Genomic DNA, 15,970 nt, shown 5'->3' with positions numbered 1-15,970 from the left:
TCAGCCTAGAAAAATTTTATGTTTCCCTAGAGTTGAGATTTACGCTACTGTTTCCCTTACACGTCACTCAAGAATTCTAATATTTCTGAAGAATTTAATTTAAATCACAAAAGACTACAGCTACCGATATTTAATCAAGGATACCCAATTTGAAATTCTGAATTTATACATCTAATTGCTCCACATCAGCAGGGTGAGGACACGTTCGCAGCACGGCACACTGCCAGCCTCAAACATAAATGGGCAAGCCATGGGAACAAATCCCCAAAGGGCCGTAAGCAAGCACTTTAAAAGCTTTACTGGGGAGCGTTTTCTCAAAAGAACACAGCAGAGTGAGACGGAGAAAGGAAAGATAATTTCTCTAACTATCCACGTTGTTTTACAAAATCCCAACAGCAAGATAAAGAAGGCATTTTGATTTAGATGGAAAATAAGTTATACATAAAAAGGCATGTACAGGTTAACTTAAAGCCGGCTTACTATTCTTTACCACATAACTTAGCAAGTTAAAGCAAACAGAACATAAGTCATTTGTGATCTTCAGGAACAAATCTGATGAACATCAAAGTGGTTAGAATGATAAAAAATAACATAACTACACTGAGAAGTAAATATTTCATACCAAAGAGATGAGGAATTTAAACTAAAGAATGTATTTTCTTACCTATTTCTGAAGTTGTAGTTTCCTGATCTGGTTCATTATTTAATCCAGACACTATGGGGTCTAAAATTTTAGCTGAAATATTATCTTCCTTTCTTCCTGACATAAAATAGTTAACAACAGATTAAAAGATTGCAAAGGCTTTCGTGTTTGGTTGCTTTAGTTGGGATTTATAGGGGTTTATGCCAAGGTCGCCAACTCACTGTCTCATCAACTCAACGGCCATTTCCATCCTCCAGGAAGCCCAATGCCTGAACTCCCGCCCTTGGCTTTCGGGACCCCACTCTCCAAACCCTCCTCCGACCTGCTGGCCTGTCTCCTGCGCAGGAGCCTCCCTCACCACTTCTGATGCTCGACCCTGGCCTGTCTCCTGCGCAGGAGCCTCCCTCACCACTTCTGATGCTCGACCCTGGCGGACCCAGCGCTCACCAAGCCCTTCCTCATCTCCACCATCCCCGATTCATTACTGCATGAAGGTCCACGGCTGGAGAGACCATGTGTCCGCTAACAATTCCCAATTTTTTCATTTTTGACTCCCGTTTCTTCAACTCTCCCTGAACTCCAGGCCTACCCGTCCTGCTGTCTCGACACTCTTACTCGGCTGTATCACAGGCATCTCAAAGTTCCTGTGTCTCAAACAGAAGTCCTGGTGCTGCCACCCAGGCCAGCACCAGCTTCTCCCGAAGGTCTCCCACTTCGATAAACGACAGCACGGAGGTGCCCAGACTCCACCACAAAACTGATCTTATCTTTGACTCCCGTCCTTTCTAACAAGTGCCATCCAATCCATCAGCATATTTGTCATCTCCCCTGTCAAATATATCCTTCACTCAGTCTTCTCACCGGTGACACTCGGGGCCCAGCCATCACGGCCTCTCACCTGGGTGCCACAACAGCTGCCTAAATGCTCTCCAGCCTCCACTCTTGCCCCTCTCCAGTTTTAAAAGGGGCTGTCTCTAAAAGCTAAGTCAAATCATGTCCCTATCCTGCTTAAACCCCTGCAAGGACTTCTGCTCACACTTACTACATCAAACACACGCCTGACGTGGCCCACAACTCGGACCTGCCCATTCGTACAGCCCCTCCCATTACTTCCTCTCTATGCTCCAGCCTCACCGCCAGGCTTCCTGTCACTCAAACAGGCAAGCCTGTCCCCAGCTCAGGACCTCAGCCCATTCCTGGACACCTGCATGCCCTCCTTCATCCAGTCAGCGTTCTGCCCAGAGGTACCCTGCTCAGAGGCCCTCCCTGTCCACACACTGGCCCCCACGCTTCTCTTGGTTTCATTTCCCTCCCTGCTCACTACCGTGGATGCAGACCCCTGGGTGCTCTTCCTTCTCTGCCTTCTCCCTCCATGTGATGTTCTCCAGGAGGGCAGGGACTCCTCAGACGCTTGCAGAATGAAGAAAGGAAGGCTCGAATGGACCATATCAGCCCATGAGTGACCTCGCATAGTTGCAGCAGCCCTGCCACTCTGGCAGGCGGGGCCCACATGCCCTCCTGCCCTGCTCCACCCCAGCCAGAGGGCAGTGCTCTAGAGCCCAGGCCCCCCTCATACAGGGCCACATCTCTGCTGCACTACCCACAGAGCTCCACCAGTTCAATGACAAACGGACGCAAAGGGCCAGGCAGCACAAGGTGCAGCGCCCAGACATTCACTGCCCGCCTCCACGGGGGCTTGCGGGGGTTCACTGAGCTGTGTCACCACACGCTCCCTCTTAGCCACACTGTAGGAAGAGCTATGTTTTTTCATAGGGGAAAGACTATTTTCATTGGTTCTAGAGTCCCTTCTTCCTGACATGAAATTGCACAAGGAAAATACGTATTAAACTTAACTTGTAATACTGCATATCATCAAACAAATGAAATTAAAGTGCACTCTAACTCAAAATGATTAGTTCTGCTATAATACGCTACTTAAAAATAACCAAAAATTATCATATTCTTATGCAAAACGCTCTTTGGATTCTAGAATGGATTTAAGATTCTAAATACATCTAAGGAATGTGATAGCCTCACACCCCAGTAAATGCAAGGCTCACCCCCTCGAGTGGAACACAGAGCGCCTGTGTGCCGCGCACCTCCTGGGTGCCAGAGACTTTCCTGAATGTTAGGGTGGAGTGCCAACTTTGTTGGGTGAGGACCGGGGGGAGATCAGCGCCCTGGGTAGTGGGCAGAGAAGAAAAGCATCCGCCAATCTGTCAACAGCTCAGTAAAGCTTAATGTCACAAAGCTCGCAAATTTCTGATAACAAAATCTCGTGAAGACTGTCTAGAGGGGCCCTAAAGCGCAAGCTCACCAGTCAACTCAGATGCAAACATCCCGAGTTGTTAGAAAAGAACAAAAGACTGTCAGCTTAGAAAATCCAAAATAGCAACGGAGGAGCTAGGATTCAACACAAGGCAAGATTTAAGATACAGTACAAATATCAGCAAGGCTCCTACACGCCAACAATAATCGCTAAAAAATAACGAGGGGAAGAAAGACACCATTTCCAAAAACAGTAAAGACCAAACAAACTATGACACAACCCTTGACTGACGGACACGCCCTAGCACGTGCACACACACCTTCCTGCACTGACGTGAGATTAGAGGGGCCCGATCCTCCCAAAACAACAAAAGTGTAAGTTCAACACAAGCCCGGCTACATCCTCCCACGTTCGCGTCTTGTGGGAGCTGGGTTCTTTGACTCATGAAGTCGTTTTCAAATACATCTGGAAGAATCAAGCAATAAAATCGCTTAAAACTTTTTTGAAAAGAACAACAGGAAACTAGGAGTCAAACAGAAAACAGTGCAAGTAAAAAATAAAAACAAAAAAAACAGACCACAGAGGACAAAAGGCATACGGGGGATCACAGAGCAGGAGGGAAGGGTACTGTCAGCACGCGCTCCTGAAGCACCTGGCAAGCTATTCTCAAGAACAAAGTCAGAGCCTCGCCTTACACCATGAATTAAAATAAGAGATAACCAAAAAGATTAAATACAAAATGTGTGATAAAACCAATCTTCGTCTCAGGACAAACTCCAAGAAGAAGACCGGCAGCTTCCAGTGCCCAAAAAGTAAACATCCAGGCAAGCCAGAAACCAAACAACTAGAAGAAATGAGCTGGAAAATGCAAGAAACAAACACTTATTTAAAAATTGGCAGATGTCCTTAACGTACAGCGAGCTCGTGCAAATTAGGGAGAAGAACGCTGATGCTCCAAAGAGGGCAATGAGGAGCCAGGCAGAGGAAGGAACAGACGCGTCACGGAAGTCAATAAAATTAATAATACACGTGAAAAAATGTGCAATTTCACCAGGAATTACAGAGAGAGAGCATTTTTTGGTTTTCATCTATCAAAATCAGCCCGCCTTTAAGACCCTGGAGCAGGGGTGGGGTAGAGGGTCCGGTCAGTGGTGCACTGCAGCCAAAAGCTGCAAACATCCATGCCCTTTGTGCCAGCAATAAGGCCCCTGGCAACCTGCCCGACAGAGGCCACCCAAAGAGAGAAGAAGTTTCTGGCACAAAAACGTTCATTAAAGTATCACATATTATTGTGAAAGAGGGACACTGAGCATTTAAGCTTAATTTCTAAACGAAAAATTCCAACTATTACATTTTGCCACACTTCTTTAGCTTTTACACTTTAGGAAGAGGCTGGCTTTTCAGGAATGACCACTGCTCCCTCAAACTAATTTTACTGTTCAGTTCAAAGCTTCCAGCAGTACTTTCCAGCACCAGACTGGCCTTTTTTCCCTACTTACTGGTCTGTCACAACGAGGAACCATCCTTGGGCAAACTCCAGGCTAGGCCTGTTTGCTTCGGCTTCAGCTTTTAGATTCTAGCTTGATTCCCAATGATAATTTCTGCTATTTTTTAAATGCGTAAACATCATCTGTCTTAGAGCAGGATGTTCTTTATGTCCACCCTGCATCAGGATTAAATTTTGCCTACCAATTCAAAAGACAAGTGTCAATGAAACAGGGATGACTGATAAATATTTCTGGAAAATTAAATTCGATCACAGCCTTTTTTGCAACATGGATCTCCAGCACAGAGGTGCTCCTCCGCTCCAGTGTCCTGAGCTCACACACGTATGTATGCATGTATATGCATGTGTGTCCGTGTGTGTGTGTGTGTGTGTGTAAAAGCCACATATCTTCATCATTGTCACAGGGTCTTTGTTCATTCTCCCTATAGCAGATCTGCTGTCTAGCCGTTGATACTTTCCTACTAGATATCATGATTAAGGCAAAAAAATTAATATCGATATTTTCAGCTACTTATACAGTAAATTTTGCAGTACCTTCCACTGAATTTTTGGATCGCCGCTTTGATGTCTTTGTTGTCACTGTCTTGGATACTCTAGTGGAAATATCAGTCTTAAAGAAAAGAGAATGAAAAAAATTAATTGACGCATCACACAACAACACCATGAGCAGATTCATTACTCAAGCTCCGCTTGGGGAAGAACACACAGGAGCCGCAATAGCAGTATCCACAATAAAGGGGAATTGATTCCGACTCAGCACAACGGAGCACCCGAGACCCGAGAGAGAACTGGAAGGAGCTGAGACATCTCTCACTCTGCATTTAGAACTCCATCTTTTTGTGCAGCCCTAAAAGGTCAGCAATCCGCAGACCAGGCTTTGAGAATCACTGTCTTATCAGGTGTGTTTATGAGGACTCAACCTCTGTTGCTATACGCTCAATTACTTCAATGCATTTGTAAATAACTCTGAGTAAAAACATACACACTATGTTTAAAGAGAGCACAGATCAGAGAAAACAGCACATCCCATCCCTCCCATCACTGGCACAGCTCCTGTCTCGCCACCTCTCTCAACCTGCCATAACGGCCTCAAAACCAGCCTCCCAGCCTCCACACCTTGTTCATCTTCCCTGCAGCTGCGTGGATACGCTTTCTGAGACGCGAATTGGATTATGAAGTTGGGATGAATCTAACCTCCCCAGGATGGCCGCCATGGGGATGATGAGCCCCAGCCACGGGAAACCCACTGCAGGGTCCCACACAGGCCAGGCAGAGCTTGGAGGGGTTCCTCCAGCTGGCCCTCCCTTTCCCTGTCTGCCTGGTGACTTAACCCTCTCCCACACTCATCCTAAGTGCCACCTCCATCCTCTCCCCAGTGACCACCCTGTCCCTTCATACACCATCATAGCATGCTTGTCAAAAAAAGCTATAAGGAATCCCAGGAGCCCACCACAGAACAGCTCAGGATAAACACCCCCATCCATTCCACCAGCTCTTCATCATTACTTTCACCACAAAATACATACGGACCTATTACGTGTGAGCCTGAGGTAGCGACACTCTCCTCCCGCGTCTCAGGGGCCCAGGAGAAGACGACGGCACAGCAGTGACTATGTCAACACAGCTACGGGTTTACATCTCTGAAAGTTATTTTTTAAAGTTTACCTCTGTTTCAGCTTTGGAGTCTTTAAAAGAGCCATCTGTCAACTTTTTAGACACCTCCCTTGAACTTGATGACTACAAAAAAAAAAGATTTTTTCTTCATACTGTAGAATGATTCAAGTCTGTAGCATGTAAAAACACATGAAGATGCTTTCTCTGACAGTGACCAACAAGATCCCCCTTCCCACAGGGCGCCCGTCACACTCCAGCTCTGATGACCTGTGCCCGTCTTGCGCCTGGACCCAGAGGGCCTTCCAAGGTCTCTCCCGGCGGGGGCAGACCAGGCGGCAGGGGCGTCAGAGGCAGCGCCTCTCAGCAAACAGCCTGGAACAGCGTCCCCCGGACAGACCGGATCCCTGTGTGAGGCCAAACTGCCTGGGAACATTGCAGTAAAACACAGGGACTCCGGAAATGAGGGAGGAGTGACAATGGAAACCTCCAAAACCCAAGAAAAAACTGCTCCCATCCTTGTCTTCTGACAGTGGGGCAACTTCAAACGGAGCAGCTCTTTTTAAGCAAAGTGTTCGGACCCTATGTCAGGAAAGCACGCTCAAAACATAAACTACATGAAAACTGTACACACATTAAATCAACACCTCAAAAAAATCTCCCACCTTAAATCAAATCTGAAGACACATGTTGACAGAAGGAGCAGGAGAGACGCAATCACTCGGATTTCCCTCCACGAAGACTGAAAAGCCAAGGCCACCTGTTCAGTATTTCCAGGACTGAATGTCCTCAGAACTTAATTCCGAAGGTCCAGAGCGCAGCAGCGGTAATCACCTGGCTGCAGGCTCTGCGAGCAGCGGCCTGCAGAGGGCAGGAGACCCAGCCCCAGACGGCCACGTGGGCCTGAGGCCACACGGAGACACACTCTCACCACTCCAGACGCCTTCACACCCACTGGCTCGCCTTTGCCTCAGAGAAACCCAGAGGGAGGCTGACAATGTCCCATCATTGTCTCTGCCAGGCAGAAACCAAACGGAGGCGACTCAAGGGATCGCCCAGAGGGTGAAGGCAGTCTGGCACAGCCTGGGTTGGAACTGAGCCCCCTGCCTGCCAGAGCTGCCCTGACAGACGTCTCCAGGTGCTCGGCTCTCTGGGAGGTTCCACAGCTCACCACCTGGCAGCGCTGCTCACCTGGGGAGACAGCATGCTGCTTCCTGGACTCCCACTCCATAAAGGACCCCAGATCTACACAGAAGAGCCGGCAAGCAAAACCACCACCAAAGCTCTACACAAATCCGACTTCAGCCGAATAAGGACCAGCTCTGCATAGGAACATGGTCCCTTCACCCCGGTCTCACACACTTTTAAACAGAACCATCCCTTGCACTTGGCTCTAACATGTCCCATATAGCCTGTAAAAATTTCTCCTTGGAACTGTCTATTTAAAAAACCAGTCACAGCATCAGCAATTTCAGTAAACATAACATAGGAACACTTGATCTGAAGACTCTGGAAGCTGAGAAGGTCACCCCATTCAGGGACCGCCTCATGCACAGTAAAATATACCAGAATATGCTAGTGGCCCAGAAAAATCAGGCCAGTGAAGAACACTTTTCCTTAGACCTCCAAAAGAAGGCAAAAGATGGGGAATGTCTTTGTTATTTCTAAAACTCTTAAAGGAACATCTACAACAGGGCACACTACTCCAGAGCGCCTGTGGGAGACCCCGGGCTCCCAGGAGAACGCCAGCTCACTTACTAACCAAACCAAGCGTACACCAACTTCCACCGAAGACCAGATTCCAGGACTCCTGCAGGGTCAGTCCCATCGGACCCACCCATCTCCCTGGACAGCACCCTTGAGATGCAACGCCAAAAACGGAGACGGCCGTCTCAGGAGGAAAGGGCCGCAAGCACCAGCTCAGGCCTTGCCCCTCACGGCCGCCCACCCCTCCTGGGCGAACCTTTCCAGACCTCGGCTTCCTCCTTTCTAGCAGCTGGAGCCCAGAAGAGTTGCAGAACCTTTCCAGGACGCCTGATAATTATACGATGTCCCCATGAACATCTGCAACACTAGCCCTAACGGGAGACCTACATTACCCACAGAGAGCTCAAAAGTAACTTGCACGTTTAGAAAATACTGAAACCAAACAAATTTTCTGGCCAATCCTAAATTTACCTGAAATTTTAATTAAATACGAATTCAGTACACTGAGGTTTTACTGTACTTATCTGCCAATGCCTAAAAGACTTAAGAAAGTAGCCCTAATTCATAATAAATTCCACCACGCCCAGGCCCCAAGAACTCACACACAGCTGAGGCTGCCTTGTAAAGACTGCTCACAACGCTAAGGTAGGCTGCTCCAAAGTCTTCAGAAAAATACCCGAATGCACACACCTGCAGCCCAGAGGTGACAAGCAGTCAATCTTAGAACACCCAGCCAAATCTGGGACCTCTTTGGGTTTCTACGAGGAATCCAAGATTGTCATTAACTTTAACAATAAAGAAAATCAATTTCCTAATCGTATTACAATCAAGACAAAAATTGTTTTAGAGAAAAACTCTAAGTCAAAGGCAGAAGTTTTCAAACAGGACTTTACCTTTTTCTCCGGTTTATCATGCTCTCTGCTCTTTTCCCTGTCGGGGTCCCTGGAAGGCTCCTCGTTTCTCACCCTCCGCCTGTCCTTGTCCTTGTCCCTGTCCCTGCCCTTGTCTCGCTCGCGCTCTCTCTCCCGGTCTCTCCATCTCTCCTTTTCCCTTCCTCCCTCGTTCTTCCTCTCTCTCTCGCGGTCCCCATCTTTGTCCCGGTCTCTGTTGCCTCTGTCTCTGTCTCGGTCTCTCTCTGACTTGGTCCTGGCCTTGGTTTTCTCTCTCTCTCCCTCTCGGTACTTGTCTCTCTCGGCATCTTTATGTCTATCGCGGTCATTCTCCTTGGTCTTCTCCTTGTCTCTTTCCTTTTCTCTTGGTTTGCCTTCTTCTTTCAATTCTTCTTTCTGTTTCCGATCTCTGCTTGTACTTCTCTCATTTATTTCAGAGTTTCTTCTATCCTGAAAAAGCAAAAGTCAACAATATCACTTACAGATGTCTTTACCTGAACTACAAAAAGACTCACTTCAGATATGTGCAACTTGCAATTCACCTCTTTATCTTTATGAACTTTGGGCTCTTCTCTCGTGTTCTTATTGTCCCATTCTTGAGATTTCGATGTCAGCGAGGTCCTCCCCTTCATATCCACCTTCTCTCCAGCCAACACTCTCTTCACCGCGTCGTCACTGGAGAGCTTGTTGGCCGAGTGTGAGGAAATGAAAAGGAAGGTGAAAATGAGGTCAGCACACGTAACAAATTCGAATGTCGACATTCAAATTCAATGTCACTACATGGATTCTTTGTCTACCAATGAAACCCAATGAACGAAAGGATAAAATATTAAAAGGAAATGTTATCACAAAGCACAGCATCTCCTATAACTATCACCTCCACACTTCAGTCCTTAATAGCAGTCCACCCAAGCTAAAGGAACCCAGTTAAATTCTACCCAAGCCGTCTAGTGTGGACGTGTGTGCTGTTCAAGGACAGCAAAGCTGACCCCACAGCTCTACAACTGCCTCACACTTGTCAGAGGCTCACAGAGGCCCAGCACTGAAACAGCCCTGAGGCGTGATCTAACTCCAGCCCCACCAAACGCACAAACCCCTCCTGCTGCACCCCGGCCCGCCCTCCACAGCCCCTCAACACCCCCGGCCAGGAACGCCCCTGCCTCACACACTCACTCATTCCACAAGGAAGCACAGAGTGACCGTTACACACCAGGTGCTAGACCACGGGCGGAGGACATGCTGTGTACTGAGGGAGGTGGCCAAACACAACGATTAAACGTCAGTGTGCCACAGGAACACGACAGAGGCACCGAGTCAGCCCGGGAGGGAGGACAGGCCAGGACTCCGGGAAGAGCAGCTGATCCCACACTGCTGCCAGATGAAGCAGCTCCACACCGAGAAACTAGCAGCACGAAGGAGGGAGCACAACCCGTGCAGGAGACCGGGTGGTGTGGGTACAGGTATGAGAGAGAGACAAGCCAGAGGGGAGGAAGTGGCAGCAGGTCGTCAGCCATGCCACGGAGCCGCTGGCTGTGCCTGAGGCAACAGGAAGCCCGGAAAGGATTCAGCAGACAAGACAGGAGTCTCTTTTTTAGAAAGAGGAGAAACATGAAGGATGCAGGGGTGGGGCCTGGGGCCAGAGCACTAGCAAAATCAGCTTCTGCGTCTCCAAGCCTGAGGGCTGGACACAGACCAGGGTCAAGTTCCCCACTGCACCCCCACTGCCACTGTCCAGGCAGAAACCCACCTTTTCCCACTTTGATAACATCAAAGGTTAGCCCTCAGCCCACAGCCCATCAGGTACACAGGGCTGTGTCTGCTATGCTCTTGGTAAAGGTCCAACTCCGCTCCCCTCGGGGGCTACTCAGCTCCCACAAAGGCAGGCCCTGGGGATGAGCTGCTCCCATCACCAAACGCAGACCTCCTCCAGCGTCCTGGCAAACGCAGCCTGGGCTGGAGCATGAGGCCAGGGAGGCCAAGCTTCCAGCCCACGGCAAGGGTCTCAATCCCCGCACAAGGGAAACAGGCAGCACAGCCCTGCAAACAACAGCCTGGAGAGAGGGAGGGAGGGAGGCCGACCCCGGAGGCTGGGAAGGCAAGCAGAGAACAGGGACGTCTCAGAGCCCCACAGAAGAAGAAAAGCAGCACCTCTGGCTGGAGCTCCCCGGCCCTGGCAGGAAACAGTCACCTGGCCTGAAGGGAGGCCCAAAATGAGAAGGAATTCAGGGCGTGGAGGCCTGGGCGTGAGCAAAGTGCCCGTGGAGCTCCCTCCCTTGCATGTGAAGCTCGTAGAACTTGTGCCTAACATGCCCTTATCCGTTTCACCGTACAGTTTTACATTACTTCTCCTGTAACTCCGAGGCTCCAGAACAGGCTGGATCAGATTCAAAGCGCAGCGTTCCACACACGCCGCCAGAAACTCCCTCCTCAAACCCGTCCCGCTCCGTTCAGGCTGCTCCCCCACTGCTGGTCGTTCAGCTCTGCTGAATCTAAGGCTGCAGGGCCGCAGCACTTACCTTGCTGAGACAGCACTTTCCAATCCTCTGGAGCAGCTCATTTGTGCGTTCGGGCTCGTGCCCAGCCACGATGCGCGCTGGTTTTGCCGACAGTGGCTCTCCTGAAACCAAGACCACCACGTCTATGGCCTTCTGCAGGAAGCTAATTTTTGCATCTTTATCCTGAAAGATTTCCATTTAAAAAGTAAGCATTAAAATTCTTCAAAAAGAGTTTGTACTGTCTTCAGTATGTTCAACAAGCACAGTTCCTATTTATATAAAAAGCTATTTTTAGATGTACACCACATTTAGAAATACTGACTCTTTTTAACAAAACAAAAACAATCCATTAAAGCTTTGAATTTTAGTTCACGGGCCAGCATGGACCTTTGAAACACTACTTCCATTTCTCAATGGCTATAATTAGCATGATATGAAGTGGCCAAAAATGAGAAAATGAAATAAGGGTATACGGCAATTCACAAATTAATCACACTTGTCTTCCGATCATATATCAGCATATAAATGATACATGCCACAGTACACAGCTATACTGCTAAAAAAAAAAAAAAACCTTCATTAACGTGAGGGGAGGAACCCCCCAAACCCACCTTAACATTATCAGACTTCATCTCAGCGTCCGTGTAGAGGCCCTTCATGAAACCAGTCATCCTAATCACCTTCAAAAGATAACGCAAGGCGTGGTCAGCACCCCACAGGACAGCCTCTCCATCAGCCTCATCCACCGAGCCCCACACTCAGGGGCCGTCAGAATCTGTCCGCACCCAGAATCTAATTCATTCACTCACTCCACAAACATGTGCGTGTCTACCATGGGCGAGGCCTTGTACCAGGCAGACCCCACCGGGCTGTGGGGGCAGGCCAACGTCATAAAGACTCGCAGGGCGCTAAGGGAGCACAGCTCAGGACCTAATCCAAATGTGGAAGGGCGAGGGGCGTCAGGGAACACCTCCCAGAAGAAATCCTGTCTAAACGGAGACCAGAGGCTGACAGGAGGAGAGTTGGAGGAGGCAGTACCTAGGAAGCACGTGCCAGGATAACAAACAGTTCCCGCAAGGCCCAGGGCCAAGAGGGTCCTGTTCACGATCAAAGGAAGGTCGGGACAGAAGGAGCCCGAGGCAGACTCAGGCAGGGGCCTGACCCGGGGCGCCTTCGAAGCCATTCAGGAATACAGACTTAACCTAAGGACCACGAGGAGGCCCTGAGAGGGTCAAAAGCAGGGAATGGCGTCTTAAAGGGTCGCCCAGGCTCAGTGGAGAGAATGGACCCTCGAAAAAAGGGAACTTTTCGGCCTGGGTTTCCTGAAGCTGGACGGAAAGGACCTTCTCCTCCCCACCGTACTGCTCAGTTCCCGGGACAGAGGGGCGCTCTGTGCAGTGTCACTTTTGTGCTGCTCTCTCCTCAGTCAACCCGTACCTCCCAAGGACCCCTAAAAGGAGCTTTTGGGTAGTGATTTTCTGTTCTGCTCCCACCCCCACACACGGCCAGGGCCCTGGGTTCTCTCAGACCAGTTTTTCAAAATGCGGTAAGTCATGGTAAAATGAACATAATGGGTAGCAAAAAGCATTTTTTAAAAAATGAAACAGAAAAATAAATATCAGACTGCACCATACGTAGTAAGGAGGAACATGTGTCTATGTGTGTGTCCTGGGTGGATACAGACCATATTTATTACCACAAGACATGTTTGGAAAAAAAAATAAACAGTCCGTCCCTCATATCAGGCTCCCTCCCTGACACCAAGCTACAGCCAGCTGTTACTTAAGCTACCTTTCATCCCTCATCAAACTACTTAAGAGCTGAGCTATTATTTTTCCTGAGAAGATGGGTGGAATGTTAAGATTATCCTGCACTTAATATTCCTGGAAGCTTTTCATTTTGTCTCTTGTGAGGTTCTCCCAGTTTGCCGGCAGTTAAAATTGCAAGCAATAATTTTAAGAAACAAGAGATATTAATGTCACAAGATCAATGCATCAATTTATAAAAGAGGCAGAATTAGTTTAGGAGTAGCTAAAATATTGATATGGTGAGTTGAATACAATGCTTGAGGAGGTAAGAATTTTCATAGAGGCTCTTCACCTATTAGCTAAAAATGCTTTCCGAGATGTCAATCATTCTAATATCTCTATCAAGTGGTGACAATTAACATATTTATCTTTACACAGGTAGAGAAATTAATTTGGGCATTAAATTAGGGAAAATCTGTGGAAGAAGAGCCGACGAGTGGTTCCAGGAGGTGGGGACAGCTGCCACCATGAGCCCAGCACCACACTAAGACCCACAGGATGGGGCACGTCCCCCAGCCTCCTTCCCAGCTCTCTGTCTCAGTGGGGAGGCAGGATTAACACAGAAAATAAAAGCGTGAGGCCGCAGTCAGCCAGGCTCACATCCTGGCTAACTGACTTCTTCTCTCCTGGGCTGGAGGATGCTACCTGCCCACTTCACAGGGCGGAGGTAATGCAGCACACAGCCGTGTCCCTTCCTCAAACACTGTCCACGACAGGTGTAAGTGCTGGACCAGCACAGAAGGAGGTAGTGGCCAGTCAAGACAGCCCTTGGGATGTGGCTGGGATTCCAGAGAAGTTTAAGCACTATTAGGGTTTTCGGCACAGAGGCACACACTATAAGCTAAGTTAAGATGGGAGAAAAGAGTAAAGCCAAGTTTGTGGAAGAGTAAGATGCCCAACCTGTGGAAAAGAGTAAGAAATAAAGTTTGAGGACCAACATGGCGGGAGGTTAGCAGCCCTGGAAACCTGCAAATTCAACCCGATTCCTAATTCCCACAGAGCATGACCAAGTTCCCAAGTTCAATACTCTCCCCCCGCCACAAGGTGCACCATGGAAATGGGCGCTGCCACTCTGAGTTACCCGGGCCTTGACAGATTCCATTCAACAATGAATGTTTGTTGTGCACCTTCTGTGTACGGTACCCAGTGCAGCTCACCTGGGATATGCCAACAAACAAGTTACCATATCCATCATTCAGGAATTCACCATCCACTAAGGAAAAGCTCTAGACAATCAACCCCGACTGGAGGCACGCTGTGCCATTTATCAGCAAATACTACCCTGCTCTTTTACAGTTTTTTCCTTTCAGGTCCCCCTACAACCACCTTCAATAAATTCACCCACAGGTATTTATTAAGTATCCAATACGTAGTGACCACTTTTCAGAGCAATGCAGAGGGAAACTTGGGGGAGTGGGGTATAAAAAAGAATAATTTCATTCTTCCAGGATTTCTCAGCACCTTCCATGTGCTAGGCACTGCAGGAAAAAAAAAAATCTCAGAAACAGCTCTGCCAGGCAGGATGCAAGATGTGCTCTAACAGATACATGGGTAAGCTGGAAAGAAAGAATGCTCCCTCAGGGGCCCGGAGACTCCCGGAAGAGACAGCCCAGCAGGATGGGTGAGAAGGGGAGACCAGGGGTGAGGGCGACGAACTCTGTGCAGAGGCACCGCGGAACTGGGCCCAGCGCTCGCCTCCCCCAGGCTGCAGGCCAGGCCAAAGGCCCGGCTCCTCGGGCAGGCGCCGCGCATAGCAACACGAGGCCAGACCCTGAGCCCAACCCTGATCCCGACCTCGACTTGCACCTGGGCCCCCACCCCCCGGCCCCCAACCCGATCTCCAGCCCCGAACCCCTGGTCCGCATCCACGCCCCGGCCCCCACCTGGGCCCGGATCCCGGACCCGCACCTCAACCCCGACCCCCACAGTGGGCCCTGACCCCCACCTTGGGCCCTGAACCCCGGCCCGCACCCTGACCCCAGACTCACACCTGGGCGCGGACCCCCGGCCAGCACCCCGACCATGACCCCAAACTCGCACCCGGGCCCGAACCCCCGGCCCGCACCCCGGCCCCGACCCCCACCGTGGGCCCTAACTCCCGGTCCGCACCTCGACCCCAACTCCCGGCCCACACCCCGGCCGCGACCCCCACCGTGGGCCCCGACCCCCGGCCCGCACCCCGGCCTCGGCCGGGCGCCCACCTCCGTGATGATGTCGTGCAGGTAGCGGAACGGGGGCTTGTTCAGCAGCTTCTCCGTCAGCGGCGGCCTCCGGATCACCTTCCCCAGAGCCTCCTGCGTCCGCTTCACCACCGCGGCGTTCATGGCGGCGCCGCCGGCGCCCCGCCGGCCCGCCGAGCCTAAGCGCCGCCGCCCGGCCGCCGCCGGCCCCGCCGCCGCCGCCCGCTCCGGCCTCGAAGCGCCGCTCGGGTTTCCATCCCACAGTGCACCGGAGTCCGCCACTGCGCGTGCGCGGGGCCGCGGCGCTCGGTCGCCAGGGCGGCGCGGCCCTAGCAACGGACGCGCCCGGCGCCCCGCCCACCGCCTGCCGGCTGCGCGCGCACGCTAAGCCGGGTCTGCGGAGGAGCGGCTTCAGCCTGCAGGTCGAAGGACAGCGCCGTGTCCCTCCACCGTCGCGACAGCCTCGGCAAGCAGCGCACGTTCGCCCGGTGTTACAGGTGACCACGATTCCAGGCTCCCAAAATTACCGTTGCCCGTTTCACAGGTTTCAAGGGGACTGGACTAAGTTATCTCAAAAAACACAGAATAGAAAATGTTCTATGCTGTTTGTTACTTAATACGGTTTCTTGGGCAAATAACTCCATTTGTCTGTTCCTATAAAGCTGGCATAGTGATGTGCCAGCCTGCCTCCCTAACTCCCAGGGAGTTAACGTGACAGCGCTTTGTCACCAGGACGAAGCCACGCCCTGTCGTTATACCAGGTGTCTGTCGTTCTCTATCCACGAGGCACTGGCTCGTTGCAGATCCTTCTAGCAATCCGGAAGCTTTGTGGCCTGTCTTTAGGTCTTCTAATGGATACC

The 15,970-nt window shown here is 50.3% G+C and overlaps 1 protein-coding gene across 7 annotated transcripts in view; it reads right to left on the bottom strand.

The window, feature by feature from the left end:
* TRAF3IP1 (TRAF3 interacting protein 1) overlaps positions 1-15,388 on the bottom strand; it is a 52,336-nt gene extending 36,948 nt beyond the window's left edge. For 5 of the 7 annotated variants that reach the window (XM_070618786.1, XM_070618787.1, XM_070618788.1 and 2 more), the window contains exons 1-7: positions 15,132-15,388; positions 11,734-11,802; positions 11,144-11,305; positions 9,170-9,310; positions 8,631-9,077; positions 6,085-6,156; positions 4,954-5,029 (exon numbers count right to left, since the gene is read on the bottom strand). In XM_070618786.1, the coding sequence (XP_070474887.1) occupies positions 4,954-5,029; positions 6,085-6,156; positions 8,631-9,077; positions 9,170-9,310; positions 11,144-11,305; positions 11,734-11,802; positions 15,132-15,254 (1,090 nt within the window). In that variant the 5' untranslated portion in view covers positions 15,255-15,388. Of the gene's footprint in view, positions 1-664; positions 761-4,953; positions 5,030-6,084; positions 6,157-8,630; positions 9,078-9,169; positions 9,311-11,143; positions 11,306-11,733; positions 11,803-15,131 lie in introns of all 7 variants that reach the window. The other 2 variants (XM_070618784.1, XM_070618785.1) reach the window with 1 other exon arrangement.
* Between the last annotated feature and the right edge of the window lie 582 nt (positions 15,389-15,970).

The sequence above is a fragment of the Equus przewalskii genome, chromosome 5, assembly GCF_037783145.1.
Source record: "Equus przewalskii isolate Varuska chromosome 5, EquPr2, whole genome shotgun sequence".
NCBI classification, from domain to species: domain Eukaryota; kingdom Metazoa; phylum Chordata; class Mammalia; order Perissodactyla; family Equidae; genus Equus; species Equus przewalskii.
This window is presented reverse-complemented; position numbering and strand designations above follow the sequence as displayed.